The sequence below is a fragment of the Sapajus apella genome, unplaced genomic scaffold (assembly GCF_009761245.1).
Source record: "Sapajus apella isolate SASKATOON/1434 unplaced genomic scaffold, GSC_monkey_1.0 scaffold20, whole genome shotgun sequence".
Taxonomy (NCBI): domain Eukaryota; kingdom Metazoa; phylum Chordata; class Mammalia; order Primates; family Cebidae; genus Sapajus; species Sapajus apella.
The window spans coordinates 22,397,994-22,420,735 of record NW_022436960.1 but is presented as its reverse complement, the minus strand read 5'-3'; the positions used below and the strand labels follow the sequence as shown (position 1 = coordinate 22,420,735).

General features: G+C 35.7%; 1 protein-coding gene across 6 annotated transcripts in view; it reads right to left on the bottom strand.

The window, feature by feature from the left end:
* Positions 1-22,742, bottom strand: part of CEP128 (centrosomal protein 128) — a 445,248-nt gene that overhangs the window by 2,140 nt on the left and 420,366 nt on the right. For all 6 annotated transcript variants that reach the window (XM_032287728.1, XM_032287725.1, XM_032287723.1 and 3 more), the window contains one exon: positions 6,070-6,178. In XM_032287728.1, coding sequence (XP_032143619.1) covers positions 6,070-6,178 — 109 coding nt within the window. The remainder of the gene's footprint in view (positions 1-6,069; positions 6,179-22,742) is intronic.

Below are 22,742 nucleotides of genomic sequence, written 5' to 3'. Positions count from 1 at the left end.
AAAAAAAAAAAAAAAAAAAAAAAAAAAAAAAAAAAAAAAAAGAGTGCTCCTGTTTCAGGTACCTTCTATCATTTTACCTTGACAGCACCAATCACCATTTTAAATTATGTGTTTACTTGCTCGCTACCTGTTTCTCCATGAGATGAGGTGACCTTGACTGTCCTGTTCACTACTGTTTCCTCCAGAACTGAACACTGGACATGGTACACAGCCTCCTAGTAAATACTGGTTGAACAAGTGAATATAGTTGAGGGATTTAAAAAGGACAGCCAATTGGGGGTTTTCTATTGATTTCTGGAGTGCCTCTTGAGAGTACCTTATCAACTTGCAATAATCAGAATTCAATTATTTAAAAATATCTGGCATTTGACTGATCAGTAAAAAATATCTGAATGATAGTCACATAAAATAAACCTGTAAAATGAGAGAGATAGAAAGACTGTACTTTCATAGAATTAAATCCTTTAATGGTCAAGAAATAATTTTATTGCCCTTATCAGTGTCCTGATGTTTCATTGCCATTAGTTTTTGGCATTTTATTCCAAAAGTCTGAGGATAGACTACCTATGAAATATCTTTTCACAGTTAGCCAGGTGAGCCTTGAAGTATAACACAGCAGTGAAAAAAATATGCTGTTCTTGCTGTGAATAAATTATTTTTCACCCCAGGGACTTAAACTACCAGTAGAGACACCTCAAAACACAAATTGAGAATACTAACTTTTCTTTTTATAGCACTGTAAACTGAGGTAAGAAAGTGAAATAGTATTTTTAAGCAACTTTGATTAATTTGCTTTTCTAAGAATATCAAGTTAAAAAAATATGTAAGATTCACTTCCAACTCCTATAATAATCCGTAGATAACACATTTTCCCCATGAAGAATCACAGTTCTTTCTTTTTTGGGTTTATTTATTTTAATAAACATTATTTTTTAGAACAGTTTTAGATTTACAGGAAATTTACAATCTGCATTTATTTTTAAAATTTGGTTTGGAGACACCAATTTCTACAAAGATTAAGCATTTTAGTATTAAAAAACTAGAGATTTCTAGAAGTCATCAGATTACAATGAACTTCACTGAAGTCTGGGCTGGTCCCAGTCCTGGGAGTGATGGCTCTGTCCTAGAGTTGTGTTCCTTTAGTCTAAAAGGAGCTATACATGGAGACTAGTGGTCAGTTGCCACTTTTAAAAAACAAAAATGACAGTTTCAAAAGCTGACATTATGAGTCTCCCTTACTAAGCCCCCACTGTCTACAGGCTGAAGGTAATGGAATCCAAGTCTTCTAAAAGAGTATCTGACTCACGGCCATAACTTCTAGCCAGCCAGGAAAAATTTGGTAGTGATCATGACTTTAAATAATGGATTTCTGTGTTCCTATTTCCAATGGTAGTATAAACTTACAATTTATACATTTCTTCCCTTCTTCCTGGCAGAAGGAATCTACCTTTTCTTGAATTGACCTGAACTACACAAAGCTGACATAAATTACTTCTTAAAACAAACTTTCATTAATGCTGGATCACTTCAGAGACCACAAATTATGCAGTATTTTCCCATTTCCTTTGTTTTTTCCATGGTCAGTGATTCTATGCTTTAGTTTGGTCACAGTTTGACAGGGCATCTAAGTCAGCAGAATGAATGCCTTAGCATCCACAGCTTAAACGAAAGGGCCTCCCTCAGTACAAAATCCAACTAGAGTAAGGAGCTAACTGTTGTGTGGACCCAGAAACTTGTGTCTGCCTAAGGACCTATGATTATCCACTCCCAAAGTCTCTAAACAGATCTAAACTGCGCCAAACTACAAACCCAAGTTATCATGTTCCACCTGGAACTTAACAAGAAAATTAGATATTTACTAGTCAGATATAAAAGCTAGGGATTTTCTTAGTAACACCTGTCTTTGTAAGAATCATTTTTAGCCAAAGTGTATATACACATATCAAATAATACCACAGGGTTACATAGGAAAACAGGAGTTTCTTGTCCTACTTCTCTCAATTCCACAATCCTACTCCCCAGAGTCAGCTATAATCACCTCTTCCAGTTTTATTTTCTGTATTTATTTCATTTTCGTAAAACATGGAAAAGCCTATATTGCTATTTTCTGATTTATATATTTAGACATTATCCACACCCAACCCCTTCTCCTCACCCCATATTCCCAATATAATTACATGTGAGCTTTTAGTTATGTGACTGTTTACATTATTATGGCCAAACATGGCTCGTGAAAACCTAGTAAGTATACTATGACAGCATTTCTCTTCTTATTCATTTTGTTTCTCCTGGGTTTATTAATTGACTCTTGTTTTAATTTTATTTATTTTTATTTGGTCTTTCTCTGTGGCCATCTTGCTTCTAAGTGCTGTTACATCTGCCATATGTCCACTAGTAGTCTTTTTTTTTTTTTAAGTGTTTAATTGTATCAGATAATCTATCAGTTTTTTGTTTCTTGCCAGTTTTCTGGATAGAATCTTTCCTTTCTTCCTTCAGTATGGCAGAACTGAAGAACATGCATGTCCAGATTAAAAGTAGTTAGAAGAATAAGTAAAATAAGACTTACACTGAGGCACATCATCAGAAACTCACTGGGGTTGAAAAAGAAGATCCTAGAAGTTTCTGGAACGATTTGTAGAAAGGATGACGTAGGGGCAATAGGGGGTGCAAAAGATGACTTCAAAGGAGTGACAGTTTCTATCAAGGAATAAAGGATTTTTCAACAACATTGGACTTTGGAAGATAATTGCTCAATGACTTCGGAAAGAAAATCATTTTCAACCTAGAATTTTACAGCTAGCTAAAGTCTCAGTCAAGTGTGAAGGGAAGAAATCTATTTTTAGAAATACAAAGACTAAAAATAGTTACCTCCTTTTCTTTGATGTGCTCTTGAGATAGGAGATGGGACTAGACTCCAAAGGCAGGGCTTGGACACCTGCCCAAATTGAGGACTAGCTAAAACACGTCTCTAGCAGAAGCACCTCCCTGTAAAACACACCCACAAGTGTGCCATGTCAATTTATCATTGCCATGGCAACACCAGGAAGTTACTGCTCATTTTCCTGGTGACAACCCAACAACCTGGAAGTTACTACCCTCGTCCTAGAAATTTCTGCATAAGTTGCCCTTTAATTTGCATATAATTAAAAGTAGGTATAACTATGAGTGCAGAACTGCCTCTGAGCTGATGCTCTGGGCACACTGCCTAGAGGGTAGCCCTGTTCTGCAACGAGAAGGACCCCTGCTGCTGCTGTATACTGCTGCTTCAATAAAAACTACAGCTACCACCACCAGCTTGCCCTTGAATCTTCCCTGGGTGAAGCCAAGAACCCTCCTGGACCAAGCCTCAATTTTGGGGCTTGCTTATCCTGACAAAAAAGAAAGGAGTGAAACAAGAAAGAGGAAGGTATAGGATCTGGGCACATGGGCATCAATATAGGAAAAGAGTGAAGGAAAATCTCAGGATGACAGCTGTGCAGTGGGTGTTTGCTGGGTGGGCCTGGCTACTCCTGGCCTCTTGTTTTGTATCCTCTGTTCTCTGAAGACTGACATTAATCATGTATGGTCCCCCCGAATTGATTTTCTAAACATTTTGTCTTTTCTCTCTATTGTCCCATCCTTTTTCTTTTTCTTCTCCTTTCTTTGTGGTTATTTCACATTGTTTTCCACCTTTCTGGTTTTCTTTCTTCTTTATGGCCATCATATTTTAAAATTCTGATATCACTTAGTCTGTGTTCCTTTTTCACAGAATCCTGCTCTTGTTAAATTTAGTGGATATCATATTTTCTTTTATCTCTGGAAGGGTATTAATTATATTTTTGAAAACATACTCTGTTCCCTGTATTACTCATTTGCTATAAGTTATGTTTTTCTCTTTGTGGTCCTGGCATCACTTCTTTTTAATTTTTCAAGTTTAAAGGGAGATTAAAGAAAAATTACAGGACAATTTATTGCTGAATTTTTGCTACAAAAAATAAAGTATTCAGGATACTCCTAATTTTTCTCACTGCGAATGTGCCCCATTATTTAAAACAGAAAACATAAGGCTTATCAGAAAAGCAAATAAGAATAAATATGTTTTCCAGAAATAATTCTAATTCAATTACTTAAAAGTAATTAATGATAAAGTAGCTATGATTAAATTTTTAAAAGTATTTTTGAAAATATGGGGATAGGTCTAGGAAAAAAATCATAAAACAAACTTGTACAAGAGAAGAATAGTAAAACATAAGGCTATGGATTAATCAATTAATTAATTACTTTATTAATAAACCAATTAAGAGTTTTACTTTTTAGGCTAAATTTTTCAGTTAGATTTTAGAATATAAACTATAATATTGTTTTCTTTTCCAAATTATGCTTTCATTGATATTTTTTCCTATTTAACTTTATTTCCTTTTCAGTGAGTGTATTGCTATAGAAACCAATGGTTGCTTGTGAGCAATATGTCTTAATTAGAGAAATGACCACAGTTGGTCACGAAATGCTAGCAGAGAAACCTAAATATAGGTTCCTTCACTGCCTATCATAGTAATAAACAAAATTCCAAAAATCTTGATGTTTTCCATTTAATGTCTTCTAAACAATTCCCTCTAGACACCTTTCCAGCAAGGTTTATGAAGGTTATGATGCAAACATAACAGCAGCAGTACAAAGACCTCTGTGCTCACATCATGGTGCTGTTCATCTCCAGGCTCTTGAATGTCTTACTAATTGGGACACTCTGATATTTCATGGTGCTAAGTCCCTCCTTCCTCCTCCATGCTCATTCATATTAAAAGGACTTGGAGAAAGTTTTCCATTGCTAAATATGAAAGAAAAAAATATTTGGCCTATGTGTATATCAAATTATGAGGTGCTATAACCAACTTGAGGTCCATATTGAAGGGTGCTTCTTAGATTAAAATAGCATAGGGTTTATGTAGATACAAAATCACTTGGGAAAATGATTAGGACAGGAAGAAAAAATGTTCAGCATTTGGAATAAAATAATCATGAAATAATGAAAACCAAACCACTTATCAGAAACCTGATAAATATTTATTCAATGAATTCATGAATATAAACCAGCAAAAATGAGAATTATCACCTTTGGATTTGACCTACTTCCTTGTGGCTTATTTTGGTATTTTATTTTAGAGCAATATAGCTATTTTAAATGACAGAATTATCAAATTTAATGTACAACCTTAGAGGCCCATGATAAACTGAAGAGCTAAATTATTACCTAAACAAGAATCTATTAAATAACATTTGGATCCTAATAGTTGAGATAAATGTGGACTTAACAAAAACAACTTATATACAAATGAATTTAATATTAATTGAATATTAGTTGAGTATTTACTATTTGCCAACTACTATTATAGAGTGCCAAGGAAACAGTGGTGAACAAAACAGGCATGGCTCCTATCCTCAGGATATAAAGAAAAATTGTAGCACACTGTGGGTGCTCATAACAGAGACCGCACTTAAAACTGTGAAGCTTCTTTAAGGAAATTACATATAAGCTGAAACCTGAAGACCATGTATAGTAGGGAAGGGAGGCGGGGGTTTGGGGGGTAGATAGATGGTGGGAGATGGTATCCTCTGCTAATGAACTCACACGTTGTTGACACTGACATTTATCAAGATTTATAGAGTAGTCACAGAGTGAAATCCAGCAGTAATAGTACTGATATTCTTTGTACAAGATTACATATTTCTCAACATTTAGATGCAAAACCCTTCAATTTTTTTGATAATTTGAATTTTATTATAAAACAGCTTGCTTTGCTCACTCCTCTATAGTTACCAGCAATCTCTGAATAAAAAATTTGCCTAATTAGGATTTTTACTTTGGGTGATGAAGTTATTCTGAGAAGTATTAAGTCTAAAAAGAAGGGATTCTACATATTTTTAGTAAACTGTGTACTATTAGGAGTATCCTTGAATATTATTTGTATGATTCATGAGGATTTTCTCAGACTTACGAATATTACTATCATGTGCTGGCCTTAAACTAATTTTTCCATGTGTTGCATTTTCTGAAATCCAATTTAAAAACGGGTACAGGACTTCATTACTTACAGTTCAAGTATGAAAATCTTGGACTAGACAGGAAGCGACTGTGATCCTGCCAAGAGGATGAGTGATCTAACCCATGAGCGTGGGAACCTTCCGGAAAGGTTCTGTCATCCTAAGAAAAAAAAAAATGGCACAGCATGTCAATGATTACACAATATAAGGACCAAGACTCATTTAAATGTACTAAAGCTGAAATTGAATCTTAATATACAAGCTATGTTGTACATGCACAATTTAATATAATTATAATCACTGTAAAAATAAAATAATGTGCACGTTAAGGAAAATTTGGAAAAAAAAAATCTGCTATAGCTATATCCTGTTGCTACAGCAGCATGACAGATTTCTTTCTAGTCTTTTTTCCCCCATGTATAGAATTTATAACCATAGTTATAAAACTTTGTGTTTATCTTAAACTTATGCTATAAACATTTTTAAAGTCATTATTTATTCTAACCTTTAGTTTATGAGTTACCCTCATACTATTTGTTGGATATATACTATGCTTTACTCAACTATTTTTTATTAGCATTTAGGTGATTTCCAATGTTTTACTCCTATACATAACACTGTGAGAAATATTTTTAAACATATAACCTTTTCCATATTTAGGACAATTCCTTATGACAAATTCTTATGAAAAAATACTGAGTCAATGAATGTAATTTGATGTTTTAAAATACAGTTAGCTAGATTGCTTTCTAGATTATATTCACCCTCTCACTCATTTAACAAATATTTAATAAATGAAAATGAACCCAGAAAAGGTCCTTCTCCTTATATATTATATGAATGTGTCCTTATCCACATATCTCAGCTATAACTTAAAATGATTTTACTAACAGATTTAAAATAGGTGCTTAATATACTTTCCTTTGATAAACAGTAAAACTGCATTTTCTTCCCATGAATGTTTCCTACTTATATACTGTATTTGTGGCTTTCTTTTTCCTTCTTTCACTCATTCATTCATTCACAATAATTTATTGGGCACCTACTATGTGCTAGGCTGAGAGCAAGCAAGACACTGGTGTCTACAGTCAGGAAGCCTTTGGTCTTGCAGAAGAGAAAGTCATTAAACAAATAAATGATATAATTAAAAACTATAATAAGTGCTTAAAAATCAGGTAATAACAGGAAAAAGCAAGTTTAGATTTAGGATTCAGATAAGACCCTCCTGGGAGGTGATATTTAAGGCAGTAATTGAATGTTGAATAGGAATCCATGAAATTAGCCAGGTGAAAATTTATTGGTGGGGCATGACAAAGTGGAAGGTGAGAAGGATCCGGGAGGGCAGTCAGGGAATGACGTTCCAGACTCAAGTGAATGCAGAGGTGAGGAAGTGTTTGGTGTGTCTGAAGAACTGAAGGAAGGCCCTATAGCTTAGGTACACTGGGCCTGGGGGAAGTGACTACAATAAGATCCAGAGCCATGCTCAGGATTTGAGACTTTTTCCTTGTTTTTGAAGTATAATCAGAAGGCAATCAGGAGTTTAAAGAAGGATGATGAACTTTGATTTATTTTTTTCAAAGATTACTTGGGCCTCTGTTGGGAGAATAAATTGAAGCAGCACAAGGTTTGAAGTAGGAATATCAGTTAAGACCATAACTGAGGGTAACAGTGAGGTGCAGGGAGACAAAGGAATCAAGAAATGTCGGCAAAAATTCTGCAACTGTGGGTTATGCGGCCCACCAAGATTTCTCAAAACATAGTCCCCACAAAGAGAAAGGCCTCATGTAACATGACTAACTGAATTAGCTGTCCTTCTCTACCTAAAGTTATCAACTTTATATTTTATTTCTGCGTCACATACGATGTATGTAAGTGCAAAAGAAAGGGCAAACATTTTAAAAATATTCCTAAAAGGTCCATTTGAGCCAAAGGCATGAAAGTAATCCTCAGGTGGTTCAAGATCATTAGCCTTCATGTACCAAAAGGAGATGATATAGTTAGAGTATTTGCCCATGCCCAAATCTCATGTTGAAGTGTACTCCCCAGTGTTGAGGGTGGGGCCTGGCGGGAGGTGTTTGGGTCATGGGCGTGGATCCCTCATGGCTTGGTGCCGTCCTTGCAACAATCAGTACTGAAGAGATCTGGTTGTTTACGTGTGTGGCACCTCCCCTCACCTCTTGCTGCTGCTTTTGCCATGTGAAGTGCCTGTGCCTGCTTCACCTTGTGCCACGAGTAAAAGTTCCCTGAAGCCTCCCGGAAGCCAAGCAGATGCTGGTACCATGCCTGTACAGCCTGCAGAGCCGTGGGCCAATTTCTTAATAAATTATCCAGGCTCAGGTATTTCTTTACAGCAACACAAGATCAGACTAATATAGGAGGTTAGCTAGATTTAAGATGAGGACCCTGAAATTTTTAACCAAGTGATTTTCAATTTTCACTATGAGAATTTCTTAAGAAATTCAGTCATTCACTGCAGGATCTCTGGAAAGGAAAGGAAAGGATATACGTTGTGTCCCAAATGTATTCCAACAGCTACTTTAGAATGAGCTGACATTGGGCAACTAGAGGCAGGTAAGCTAGCTACTGAAGCTCAGATGTGACATACTACATGTGTGGCTGGAATTGGAAGATGTATAAATGGAGAAGAGGGTTATGATCTCAACCAATGCTAGAAATCTCTAATGAATCACGGTTTTGATATAAATCATAGTTTTGAAAGAGAAAAGCATAATGAATGGTTTCCCACCAAAAGATGTTTTGATGATTGTAAGCCAATAAGGGAAAACAAACACACATTTTACTTACTGACACCAGAACTGAGAAAGACAGTGAGAGGACAGGAATAGAGGCACTGATTTGGGTATTTGTTGAAACAGATGGTATAATGGTGGCCTCAAAATATGTCTACCAGAGGAAGGATGAATTACACAAAGATACTTAAACACTATTCATTCTTCCTAAAACACATGGTTTTAAATTTATTAAACAAAGCCAACTGGCGTCAAACCATTGGTATATATTTTCTATTTAGAGAAAAAGAATAATTTAATGTTTTAATGATAAAACCAGTTATTTGGCATATGACAGTCAAAATATGGCACTGACATATTTCATTCCAGCAAATTAAAAAAATACAGAAAAAATTCAGGAGAAAAATTGTTCAACAAATATTTTAAAATTTGTTGAAGTTTTGTGCATTTAGCATTATTCAACAAATATTTTTAATTTATGCATTTAGCATAAATTCCTACAATTGAAATTACTGAATGATATGTTTTAAAGCTTTTAAATATATCAACTTCATTTTAGTTGGAAAATTTATTGGTAGAGTTATTCATAATATTTTCTAAACATTTTGTTTATTTAAAAACTTTTTATGGGTACAGAAGAGGTGTATATATTTATGGGGTACCTGAGGTATTTTGATACAGGCCTACAGTGTGCAATAAGCTTGTATTAGTCTGATATCACACTGTGATAACGAACTACTAGAGACTGGGTAATTTATGAAGACAAAAGGTTTAGTTGACATTCTAGATGGCTGGGGAGGCCTCAGAAAACTAACAATCATGGTGGGAGGAGAAAAGGAAGTAAGGACCTACTTTACATGGAACCAGGAGAGAGCAAGCAGGGGAATCTGCCACTTTTAAAACCATCAGATCTCATGAGAAGTCCCTCACTATTACAAGAACAGCATGGGGGAAACCACCCCTATGATCCAACGACTGCCCATCTGGTCCCTATATACTTAGCAGTGGGATTGCTGAATGATATGGTAGTTCCATTTTTAATTTTTTGAAACTCTTCCATACTGTTCTCCACAGTGGCTTTACTAACTTACATCCCAACAAACAGTGTATGAGCATTTGTTATTGGCTGTCTTTTGGGTAAAAGCCACTTTAACTGAGGGGAGATGATATCTCAGAGTTGTGATTTACATTTCTCTGATGATCAATGATATTGAGCCCACTTTCATACACCTGTTTGCCATCTGTATATTCTCCTTTCATAAATGACTATCCAGATCTTTTGCTTGTTTTTAAATCAAATTATTAGATTTTTTTTTCCCTGCAGAGTTGTTTGAGCTCCTTATATATCATGGGTATTAATCCATTATTAGATGGATAGTTTGCAAAATTTTCTCCTATTCTGTGGGTTGTTTTTTCATGTGGCTGATTGTTTTCTTTAATGTGCAGAATCTTTTTAACTTTGTGATTCCAGCTTTCCAACTTTGGTTGCCTGTATATGTTCTTGTTTCTTACAGTTTCTTTTTTCTTATATGACCTTATTATTTGAGGTCATAGATGTCTTTAATCCATTTTGATTTGAATTTTGTATTTGCTTTCTGGTTCTTTAAGATGCATCATTAGGTTTTTTTTATTTGAGGTTCTTCTGCTTTTTTAATGTAGACACTTATTGCTATAAACTTTCCTCTTAGTAAATGTTTTTGCTGTACCCCATAGGTTTTGATATGTTATGCTTCCATCTTCATTTATTTCAAGTAATTTTTAAATTTCCCTCTTTATTTCTTTATTGACCCAATGGTCATTCAAGAGCATACTGTTTAATTTCCGTGTGTTTGTATAGTTTCCAAATTGATTTCTAGTTTTATTCCTTTGTAGTCAGAGAAGATACTTGGTTTTGGTTTTCCAAATTTTTGGAATTTTTGAACTGTTTTGTGACCAAACATATGGCCTATCCTTGACAATGATCTGTGTGCTGAGGAGAAGAATGTCTTCTGCGACCACTGGATGAAATGTTCTGCACATATCTATTAGGTTCATTTGGTCTATACTACAGATTAAGTCTTATGCTTCTTTGTTGATTTTCTGTCTGACAATCTGTCCAATGCTGAAAGTGGGATATTGAAGTCTCCAGCTATTATTGTATTGGGATCTCTCTCTCTCTTTAGCTCCAATAATATTGGCTTTATGTATCTGGGTACTCCAGTGTTAGTTGCATATATATTTACAATTGTATATCCTCTTGCTGGATGCACCGCTTTATCATTATATGATAACCTTATCTCTTTTTATAGATTTTTGTTTTGAGATTTATTTTTTTCTGATATAAGCATAGCTACTCCTGTTGTTTTGGGTTTCTGTTTGCATAAAGTATCTTTTTCCACCCCTTTCATTTTAGTCTACATATGTCTTTATAAGTGAAGTGTGTTTCCTGTAGGCAACAGATCATTGGGTCTTGTTTCTTTTTTCAACCCATGCAGCCATTCTGTGTTTTCTGATTGGTGAATTTAGTCTCTTTACGTTCACTGTTATTATTGATAAGCAAGAACTTACTTCTGTCATTTTGTTATTCCTTTTATGTTTGTTTTCTGGTCTTCTTCCTTTCTGCCTTGATTTTTGTGAAAGCAGTTTCCTCTGGTAATATGATTTAATTTCTTGGTTTTTATATTTTGTGCATCTGTTGCAGGTTTTTTGATTTAAGGTTACCATGAGGCTTGCAAATGGCATAACACATTATTTTAAATGAATAATAACACTACAAGAACAAACAAGCAAACTAACAGACAAGCAAAGAGAAAATAAAAACACTTTTAACTTCACCCTGCTCACTTTAAAAATTTTGTTGTCTTTATTTTTATCTTAACCATTTATGTACTGAAAAGTTATATTTTTTATTATTTTTCACTGGTTCATCTTTTAGTCTTTATACTAAAGATATGAGTACTTTATACACTGCAATACAGTCTTATAATATTCAGATTTTTCTGTGTACTTACCATTACCAGTGAAGTTTGTACCTTCAAATGATATAGTATTACTTGTTAACATCTTTTTATGTCAGATTGAAGGACTCCCATTAGCATTTCTTACAGGACAGGTCTAGTGTTGATAAATACTCTCAGCTTTTGTTGATCTGGGAAAGTCTTCATTTTCCCTTCATGTTTAAAGGATATTTTCCCTGGATATACTATTCTAGCATAAAAGTTTTATTCCTGCAGCAATTTAAATATGTCATGTCTGTCTCTCCTGGACTGGAAGATTTCCACTGAAAAGTCTGCTGACAGCAGACTTATTTGTTTCTTTAATCTTGTTGCTTTTAAAATTTTTCCTAATACTTGACCTTTTAGAGTTACATACCTTGAGGTAGTCTTATTTGGGTTAAATTTACTTCTTGTTGTACTTAAATATTGATATCTTTCTGCAGGTTTGGAAAGTTCTCTGTTATTATTTCTTTGAATAAACTTTCTACTCCAGTCTCTCTCTCTCTAGCTTCTCTTTAAGGGCAATAACTCTTATATCCGTTCTTTTGAGGTGAAGACTAAGCTGTGAGTTTAAAATCTTGCCCAAATTCCTCTCTAAGGGGTCTGGGGAGTTGTACCCTACAAACCATAAATTCTCATCAGATGGGTTTTATTTAATTCTATATATTGCGACTTACTTTCCAATCTGATTCTGGTATAACATTACAGTACAAGGATTTTTGTCCCCAAATCAAAATATTTTACCCCAAAACTTGTTTTTCTGCCGTATCTTGAAATGGTCCTGCAAAGCTGTCCTTTCTGGGGGAAAATCTGTATCTGTACGTAATCTCTATTAACATAGCTAGATCTTTTTCTTCCAGGTCCTCCCAATCCTGAAGAGATTAAGTAAAAGTCTAGTACCTTTTAACCATCTGAATAGGAAACATTTGTCATCTATTGTCTCTAAGGGAAGCCACTATGAGACTTCAAGAAGACCTTGGTATACACAATCTTTTATCTTAACCTGAACATTTCCTTTCTATTGATCCCAGGTCTTTAGACAAACTCAGCACTGTCAACCAGAAAATGTTCAAATTTACTTATAGCCTGGAAGCTCCTGCTTAGAGCTTTCCTGCCTTTCTGAACCAAACCAATGCATTTCTTAAAGGTATTTGATTGATGTTTCATACCTGCCTAAAATATATAAAACCTAGCTGTATCCTGACCACCTTGGGCACATGTTCTCAGAACCTCCTAAGGTCTGTGTCATTGGCCAAGGTCACTTATATTTGGCTCAGAATAAAGTTTGATGCTTTTCATCAACAGAGGCTATTTTCTGGATCTTATAGGCATGCTTCATTATTTTTTATTCTTTTTTTTTGTCTCCTCTGACTGTATATTTTCAAATAGCCTGTCTTTAAGCTTACTAATTCTTTCTTCTGCTTAAGCAATTTTTCCTTTGAGTGACTCTGATGCATTCTTTAGCATGTCAATTAAATTTTTTAGCCCCAGAATTTCTGCTTGATTTTTTAATATTATTTCAATCTTTTTGTTAAATTGGTCTAATAGGATTCTAAATTCCTTCTTTGTGTTACCTTAAATTTTGTAGTGCTATTTAAACAGCTATTGTGAATTCTCTGAAAGGTTACAAATTTCTGTCACTCCAGGATTGGTCTTTGTTGTGTTATTTAGTTTGTTTGGTGAGGGCATGTTTTCATGGATGGTTCTGATGCTGGTGGATATTTGTTGACGTCTGAGCCCTGCAGAGTTAGGTATTTATTGCAGACTTTGTAGTCTGAGCTTGTTTGGATATGTCCTTTCTGAGAAGGTTTTCTGAGTATTCAGAGGGAATTGCATGTTGTGATTTATGTCTTTGGTCACTGCAGTCATGTCTGCATTAGAGGGCACCTGAAGTCCAGTATCACTATGACTCTTGCAGACTCACAGAGGTACTGCCTGGTGGTCTTGAATAAGATCTGTGAGAATTCCCTGGGTTACCAGGCAGAGTCTCTTCTTCTCTTCCCCTAATTTCTGCCAAACAAATGAAATCTCTCTCTCTCCATGATATGCTGCCTGGAGATGGGGGAGGGGTGACAGAAACATCCCTGTGGCCATCACCACTAGGACTGTGCTGGGTCCATGGTGGCTACAACCTGGCTACTGCTCATGTTAACTCAAGGCCTGTAGCTCCTTCAGTTAGCAGGTGGTGAATCCAGCCATGCTTGTGGCTTTTCCTTCAGGGTGGTGAGCTCTGTCCCAGCCCAGGCCAGATCCAGAAATGCCATCCAGGAACCAGGGCCCAGAGTTGGAAACTTTAGGAATATACCTGGTGCTCTGTTCTACTGAGGCTGAGCTGACACACAAGCTACAAGACAAAGTCCTTCCTTCTTTTCACTCTCATTTCCTCACACAGAAAGAGTCTCTCTGTGGCTACCGTAGCCCCAGGTCCATGATGAGTACTGCCTGGCTACTACCGATGTTCACTCAACCAACCATCAACCAGACAATGTTGAGGAGTCTTCATTCAGTTTGTGGTGAATGCTTCCAGGCCTGGGTGTCTCCCTTCAGGGCAACAGGCTCCTCTCTGGTCTAAGGTGGGTCCAGAAATTTTTTCCAGGTCTTAGCCTCTGGAATCACGGTCCCCACTGTGCCTGAGCTGTTGCCCAAGCTGCAGGAAAAAGTCCCCTTTACTCTTCTCTTTCCTGTCCTCAAGCAGAAGTCTTTCCCTAGTCTTTCTCATCTGCAGCTGAGAATGTGCTAGGTCACACCTGAAGCAAGCATAGGGCTGGGTCTTAACCTAAGGCCCGTGGCAAGTACTGCCATACTGCCTGGGCACCACTTTTTTTTCTTTTGAGATGGATTTTTGCTCTTGTTGCCCAAGCTGGAGTGCAGTGGTGCGATCTTGGCTCACTGCAACCTCTGCCTCCCGGGTTCAAGTGATTCTCCAGCCTCAGCCTCCCGAATAGCTGGGATTACAGGTGTGTGCCAACATGCCCAGCTAATTTTTTGTATTTTTAGTAGAAACCACATTTCATTAGCCAGGTTGGTCTCAAACTCCTGACCACAGGTGGTCCGCCCACCTCAGCCTCCCAAAGCGCTGGGACTGTGGGCATATAAGCACTACTGGCTCTTTAGTCAGCAGATGATGAATCTTGTTATAACTGGGTCCCTCCTTCAAGGAAGCAGGTTCCTGTCGGACCCAGGGTGTGTCTAGATATGTTATCTGGGAGCTAGGTCTTGGAAGGGGGGCTTCAGGACTCTGCCTGGTGCCCTATTCTACTATAGCTGAGCTGGTATTTAAGTTGCAAGACAAAGTCCTCTTTACTCTCCCACTTTCCCCCGCTAAATCTGAAGGTAGGAGTGTCTCCTGGAGCTGCGAGCTATGTTGCCGCAGCTGGGGAAGAGATGATGCTAGCACTTCCTTCACAGCCCTGGCTGTTGCCTTCCCAGGTCATGTCCACTGGCTGCAGGCCCAGAACAGTATCGGGACTTGTCCTTGGGGGCTAGGCTGCCTTTCAGGTTTATTTAGGATCCCAGAGTGCTTTAGTCCATGGTGATGAATCTTGCTAGAACTCAGATTCCAACTATCAGGATGGATGATTCCCCTCTGGCTACAGCTTGTCTAAATGCTACCTCCATGGACATGGCTAAATTCTGACTTGTGTCACTTTCCACTGTGACAGGGAAGAACTGAGCTCCCATGCACACTTCCACACCATAATCACTGTTCTCTCTCTCCTCAAAACACACAGATTCTCTCTCTCACCACGTGGCTGCTGCCAGAGAATAGGGGAGGAGTAGGGAAATGCAGGCAATTCAAGACAGTCTTTCCTACCCTCTTCAGTACCTTTTTCCTTGATAAAATGTTAGAACCAAGTACAGTGATTGCTCACCTGAATTCTGTTTCTTATAGGACTGCCTTTTTGTCTGGATAGTTAGTTGTTCAATTTGGTTTTCCTAAGACAGCGATAAGGGGACGATTGCTGGAGGGTTCTATTTGACCATCTTTCTCTGCCTCCTCCTCCTAATTATTCTTTTAATAGTAGGAGCTGTAGTAATGTTCCTCTTTCATTCTTAATATTGGCCATTTGTATCTTCTATTTTTTTCCTAATATCAGTTGGGCTAGGGGTTTTTAATTCTTATTGAGTTTTTCAAAGAACGTGCTTTTAGGTAATTTCTTTCTTTTTTTTTTTTTTAAATTTCAGTGCTCTTAAATTTGCTATATTCTTGCCTTTATTTACTTTGGGTTTAATTTGCTCTGTTTTCTAGTTTGTTACAGTGGAAGCGTAGACTTGATTTGAAACCTTTTTCTTTTGTAATATACATATTTCGTGTTACAAATTTCCCTCTGAACACTTTTTAGATGATCTCACAGATTTCGATAAATTCTGTATTAATTTTTATATAGGTAAAATATTTTCTAATTTTTCTTTTGATTTATTTCTTGACACATTCATGGATTATTTGAAGTATCATATTTAATGCATAAATATTTGGAAACATTAGGTATTTTTCTGTTATTAATATCTAATTTCATTCTGTTGTGGATAGATGACATATTTTGTATAATTTCAATCATTTTAAATTTATTGAAATTTGTTTTATGAGTCAGAATATAGCCTACCCTGGAAAATGTTCAATGTGTACATGAAAATTATGTGTAATTAGCTGTTGTTGGGGAAGTATTCTATAGATGTCAATTACACTTGCTTGGTTTATAGTATCACTCACTCAACTCTTCTGTATCTTCACCGACTTTCTGCCTACTATTTTATGAATTACTGAGAAAGGAATGTAGAAATCTCCAGCTATAGTTATGTATTTGTTTATTTTCCTTACAATTCTATCAGTTTGTTCTTCATATATTTTGATACTGTTAATAGGTGAATACACATTTATAACCGTTATTTCTTCTCTTTATAATTATTGACTTATTCATCATTAAACCACTCACATTTATTTTTTTTTCAGTTTTGGAAAATGAGGAGGTTTAATTCTATTATATCTTTAAGTTCTAATATAAGTCTTCAAAATATTGTCAGAATTTCTCATCTTACCTTGAAACAAAACTAGCCAAGTTAACCCTAAAAGACTACTCTAAAATAAACATATTTCAAAATGCCTTTGAACAATCAACATAACAAAATATGAAAAAAAAATACTGTCATCTCCTCTAATTCTATAATGATCATTAATTTGTGGAACTTCTATAAAAGTAAATTTTATAAGGTGACAATAAATGAATGTTTCCAATTCCTAGCTATCTTTGAACCAAAAGCTTAAGTATTAAAAAGGAAATATTTGTTAAAAAGGAACATTCTTTGCAATTCTAATAATCCTAGCTTTTGCTTCTTACCAATTCTTATATACTTAGCACAAGGACCTATTTTCATTGCTGTCCTAAGTCTCAACAAGCTAGTTAGCCAGAATTCTCTGCAAAAGTTCCATTGGGTGAAGGGACTTGCATTTTCTAATATTTTTCCTGGGCTTCTTCCACTTCTCTTTCATAACCCATATTGTAATTGGTTTTTTAAAAGCTTTTCCAACCTGACTAAATGTCTTTGCTAAACTGATCTCTAATGATTAATATTTAATGATACCCACCAAATATTTTTCTCTCTGGAATATTATAAGTTCAAAGTGTATGAAACAAATGATACATTTAATTTTTTTAAATTTTAATTTGTCCAGCCCTTCCCCTGGAGAGAAGGAACAAACACATATATATTTCAGAATCCATGGCGAAAAATATTTTCCTGAATTCTTCTCTAGCCTAATAATGCAATGTTCTTCCATTTCTGCCCTACTCTGAATTCCCAATTCTCTATCAGTGCTCAAGAAAATTTAATCTCTTCCTCAATAAACTTTATTCCTATTTGAAAGTTTAATCTGGGCAGATATTTTACTTAAAGTCCGCCCTCCATATCTCCATCTGTGTGGCTGCTATTGTAGATTTTAACCTTCAAGAGGGTGAGGCTATGATTGTCTTCATCTACCGATCTTTCAATATACTCATTTTTCCATCTACCCATCCAAATACTCCACAAGTTAGCACAGTGCCATCTACACTAAAGAACTCAACAAATGGTCACATGATGATCATTTCTTGACCAAAGTGGAGAAATTAAAGCTTGCTGTGGTGGAAGCTGGGGAACAGGAGATTACTACTCTCACATTCTCAGTTTCTTTATGTAAAAAAAATTACAGGGCTACACCAGATCATCTCTAAATCCTCTCAGCACTAACATTTTATGATTCTAATCTATCCAGGCAGAACCAATGAACAACCAGTACTTCTAACAATGCCAATTTACCATGGGAAATCCAAATTGGCACAACAGTATTAAAAACCCAAAGCAGGTTGGGCAAGGTGGCTCACACCTATAATCCCGGCACTTTGGGAGGCCAAAGCTTGTGGATCGTCTGAAGTCAGGTGTTGGACACCAGCCTGACCAACACGGTGAAACTGCATCCCTACTAAAAATACAAAAATTAGCCAGGCGTGATGGCGCATGCCTGTGATCCCAGCTACTTGGGAGACTGAAGCAGAACTGCTTGAACCCAGGAGGTGGAGGTTGCAGTGAGCTGAGACCATGCCACTGCACTCCAGCTGGGTGAAAGAGTGAGATTCCATCTCAAAAAAAACAAAACCAAACAAACAAACAAAAAAAGCAATACTCATCTACCAGGTTAACAAGTTTATAAAAATACTATTCTAGATAAATCCATTTGAATCTCTTTGACTAGTTTTCATAATAGGACTAATATCTAATTGATATTTTATTGTATAAAATTATATATTCCTAATGTGTGATTAATGAAAAGATTTTACTCAATTTTTTTGGTCTTATTTCAGACTTGGCTTTACATGACTTTAATCTATTTTCAGAAACCAAATCTACTCATAGTGGATAAAAATTTGCCAGAAACAAGCATACTCAAAAAAAAAAATGCCATTGACATAAGAAACAAGGTCAGGGATGCAAATATGTTTTTAGTGATGGTTGCCCTATAGGAAGCAGTGCTTAGTCTCTTAAAGTGACTATTTTAAAGAAAACAATCATTGTTTGGATAAATATATTATCATGCTTGTTAAAAACTAGTAAGTTTAATTGGTATTTCTTGTTTTTAGTACCTAGAATTTTGAATTAGAGATTATTAAAAATGGCTTCTATAGGTAAATTTCTTTATAACCTTTCTTTTCTTAATATTTATTTGAGTAAATTACTTGGAAGGGTAAAAGCATATGGCTTGCTAAGGGAATTGGGTTTGATAAAATATGGCTCTAATAGGTTAAAATATTTACATGCTCATCTAAGTACTCATGTTGACTTCTGAATAAGCACTTTAGATCCATACAATTTTCAGATCTTATAAAAAGAAAACACTAGCAATTCTGGCAACCTTTTGTTTAATTTTTGAAGAGCAGACTGAAATTGACTAGTTAAATAACACGGCTAGCATGTTAGTCTTGATCACTTCAAGAAAATAAAAGTCTCTTCATTTTTCAGCATGATTTGATTGCCTGTAAGGTTTTAAATGTGTCATGTAAGCATGACTGGAAAAATAGCAATTAAATTTTTGTTAGAATTTTAGAAAGGCTGAAACTAGAAAACAATTTTTTTAAAGTTTTTAAAATCACCAATTTAACATGTATTGTATCCTCACTGTATATTTTGGAGTCAAGGCAGTGCTTGCCTTCAGAAGCCCGTACAATCTAGTAGAAGAGCATTTCTCAAATGTCATTGTTCACCTACAATTTTACTACTGTTTACTTTTACATTCACCTTGCATTCTCAATCTCTGTATAGGGGAGGCTTAAAGGATAGAGAGAAGCACAGAGCTGTATTGGCATATCAGCTAACATACAATTTCTTATCAAAGCATGGAGTAGTTATAAATGAGATAACTGGAGTATTGTAGGGTTAAAGCTCTCTCAAATTCCCCCATGGTTGCCACTACTATTCCTAAACAATATCCGTAAAAATTAACGTAACTCATTAGTAACATATTTTTATAGTCATTAAAATAAAAATGTTTATGCATCACCTATAATCTTGAATTGTACCAGGAATTATACATAGCGTGCTTTAGAAGCTACTGTTACAGAAGATTTAAGATATGTACAGAAATAGCTGACTTGAGAGAGAAGTGCTAACAGCCATTAATTGCTGTGAGCAAGGTATAAACAAATCACAAAGATTCAATGAGGGAGAAATGAGTTCCAGGAACAAAACATGTATTTATATCACGCACATGCTTACATTGAGCAAATATGACAGGGCTTTGGCAAACTCTGCTTCTGTAGACTCTACTGAAAGCCATTATTAATGCTTCCTCGCCTACCTCGTCTTATCCCGTAAAACATCTGTTTATTTAAAAAGAAACTGCGTACTAACTCTTCAACTAGAAGTTAAAAATCATGACTTTTCTTTCAAGGGGAGGAAGGATGGGGAATAAACATGCCTTCTGCAATTTTACAAAAAAATTCCAATGTTAATTAAAACCATATATTTAGTATGGGTAAAGGTAATAAATGGAGATGTTTTGGACAAAATCATCCTCCTCTGTGAATTCAAATTAGCAATGCTGTGTTACTGGCTGACTTTTGAACATTCTGTTCTATTTGAAACAGCTGAGACAGGAAGGAAGCCTGTACGTCCTACAGAAATCCAATTAGGCTTGATGAAAGAGAGGCCATGAAATGCTTCTCTTGTCTACCAAGACAGAGAAAATGTCTTAGATTTAGCTTTGAAATGATTTATAAATATAAGCTTTTAGATCAGGCTTTGTCCAGTTAGCTTGGTGAACTTAAGGAAATATTACATTATGCTCTCATAATTGTGGATGTTGGTCCTGCTCAAAATCTTGACAGGTTTCTAGAAAGCTGTTCATTTTCTGTCCTGGTGATTGCCACAAGAATAAACAGAGGAGATGGCTCTAGCCTTGGACTGATTGACAGAGAACCCAACTTGCCCACTTCCTGCTAACCCTTCCCAACACCAGCAGTGTGGTCATGCTGGATGTGTCAGTGCCTTCTTACAACAGCAACAACATAAGAGAAACCAGTTGCCAACATGGTCTGCTATTCCAACAGTGATTTGTCTGTCAACAGTAATAGAATCTACAACTGAAATTCTAATAGTGATTCTCTCCCAAACTGAGATGTGGATAAATGTTTTCTTGTGGCTTGTCATCATAAATCTCTTTTCAAAAGATACTTGAGCATCTTTCTTTCCTCTGAACCCCCAATGTGGTTTATTGGGGCCACCTTTAAAGCACTTAGCCCTTTTCTCTTCTGTACTACAGTTATTTTTATGAAGGGTTCCTAAGGGTTGGAAATGTTTTTTCTTATTATGCCATTCTCTTGAGCTCCTAGCACAGTGCCTTGGTTTGCATTAGAAATCCAATAAATGTGTGATGAATGCTGTGTTTAGAAAAACAACAACAAAAACATGAATCTACTCCAATTACAACAAAAAGGCAGAGATTTCTGTTTCATTTTGTTCACTGATATGAATCCCATGCACCTAGAAAGTTCCTGGCACACAGCTGACACTCAATAAATATTTGTTCAATGCATAAGTATTATGACTTTCCAAAGAGCTTGGAGAGTATCTCTTTGACTGATAAATACAGAAAAGGAAATATGTCATATAATGTTTAAAGGAAGAAGCAGATAAGTAATTTCTTCATCCTCTAGACCAGAGGTTGGCAAACTTTTTCTATAGAGGGCCAGACAGTAAATACTTTAGTTTTTGAGGGCCATATGGTTTCTGTAGCAACCATTCAAGTCTACTGTCCAGTGCAAAAGCAACCAAAGACAATATGTGAATAAATGAACACTAATTATCTGTTAGAATTAAGATGACTAGGTAACTATTCTTTTAAGACCATGCTTTCTGTATCTTTATACATTTAGTCCCCACCTCCACACCCCCAGGTACTGTGTTTTGCAATATGGTACCTGTACAGGATATGTTTGTTGCATTAAACTGAGTCGTACACTGATTTCCTGGAACTGTAGTTTTCAGTAGAACCAGTGAACTCAAGTCCCTGTCATTTGCCTTTTCCTTGAATTCTGTCTTAGCAAATGAAAGGAAAGTTAATAGCTGTCGAAACAATGTCTTCTGAAACTGTTGGAGTAAGGAACACATGGTCTCTTGAGTTCCTATTTCTCTTACTTGAAGCATTTTTTCAGGATATCAGTGATTTTTCAGAGATGGCTCTTCTGAGTATCCACAAGACAAGAAATGACAAAAACAACTTTCTCATTACTCATTTAAGTTCACTGTTCTTTTAAAGCTGCCCCCTTTCTCAGTCTTTTTAAAACACTTATTTTCATGAAAGGAAAATGAGAAAATGACCATGGGTATCTACAATTGGCAGAAATGAGTTCCTATATTTTCCTCTCCAGTGACTACCAAGAATGTTATATTCCTGTGAGTTTTATGTTAAATGACTACAATATTTCAGGCCAGGAATCTGTGACATATGGTGATAGTCTATATATTCATTGCCAAAATATATCAGTTTCAAAATATTTAAGTAGTATCAATGTGGAACAATGCCGTCATAAAATGTGTTCTGCACATCTATCCTATACTTGCTCTATCTATTTGCAAAATTTTCAAACTTATTTTTCATTTTGCTAAGTGTTGGCCTCTCTTATGAACTAGGCCGGATTCTCTCTTCAGCTGCAAATGTAATTTTAAACAGAACTCCAATGAGATTACTTGCTGAACATGTTAAACATTCATAGCTTGGCCATATGCTGTTATGGAAACTGCATGGATTTATAGCCATTTGGGTGTCACTAGATAGCACTAATTCACCTGATACCAACTCTAAGTGTACTGGGAAATAATGTTTTAAATGTTTCATTTGCATCTAGACCTCTGTTGAACTACGAGCATGTATTATGTTTATGTATTTTTGGAGAACACTGATTTTTGCATATTGAAAATATATTCCTGTATTTGGTGACTTCTAGAAAAAATTAGGTATATGAGGTCTAAA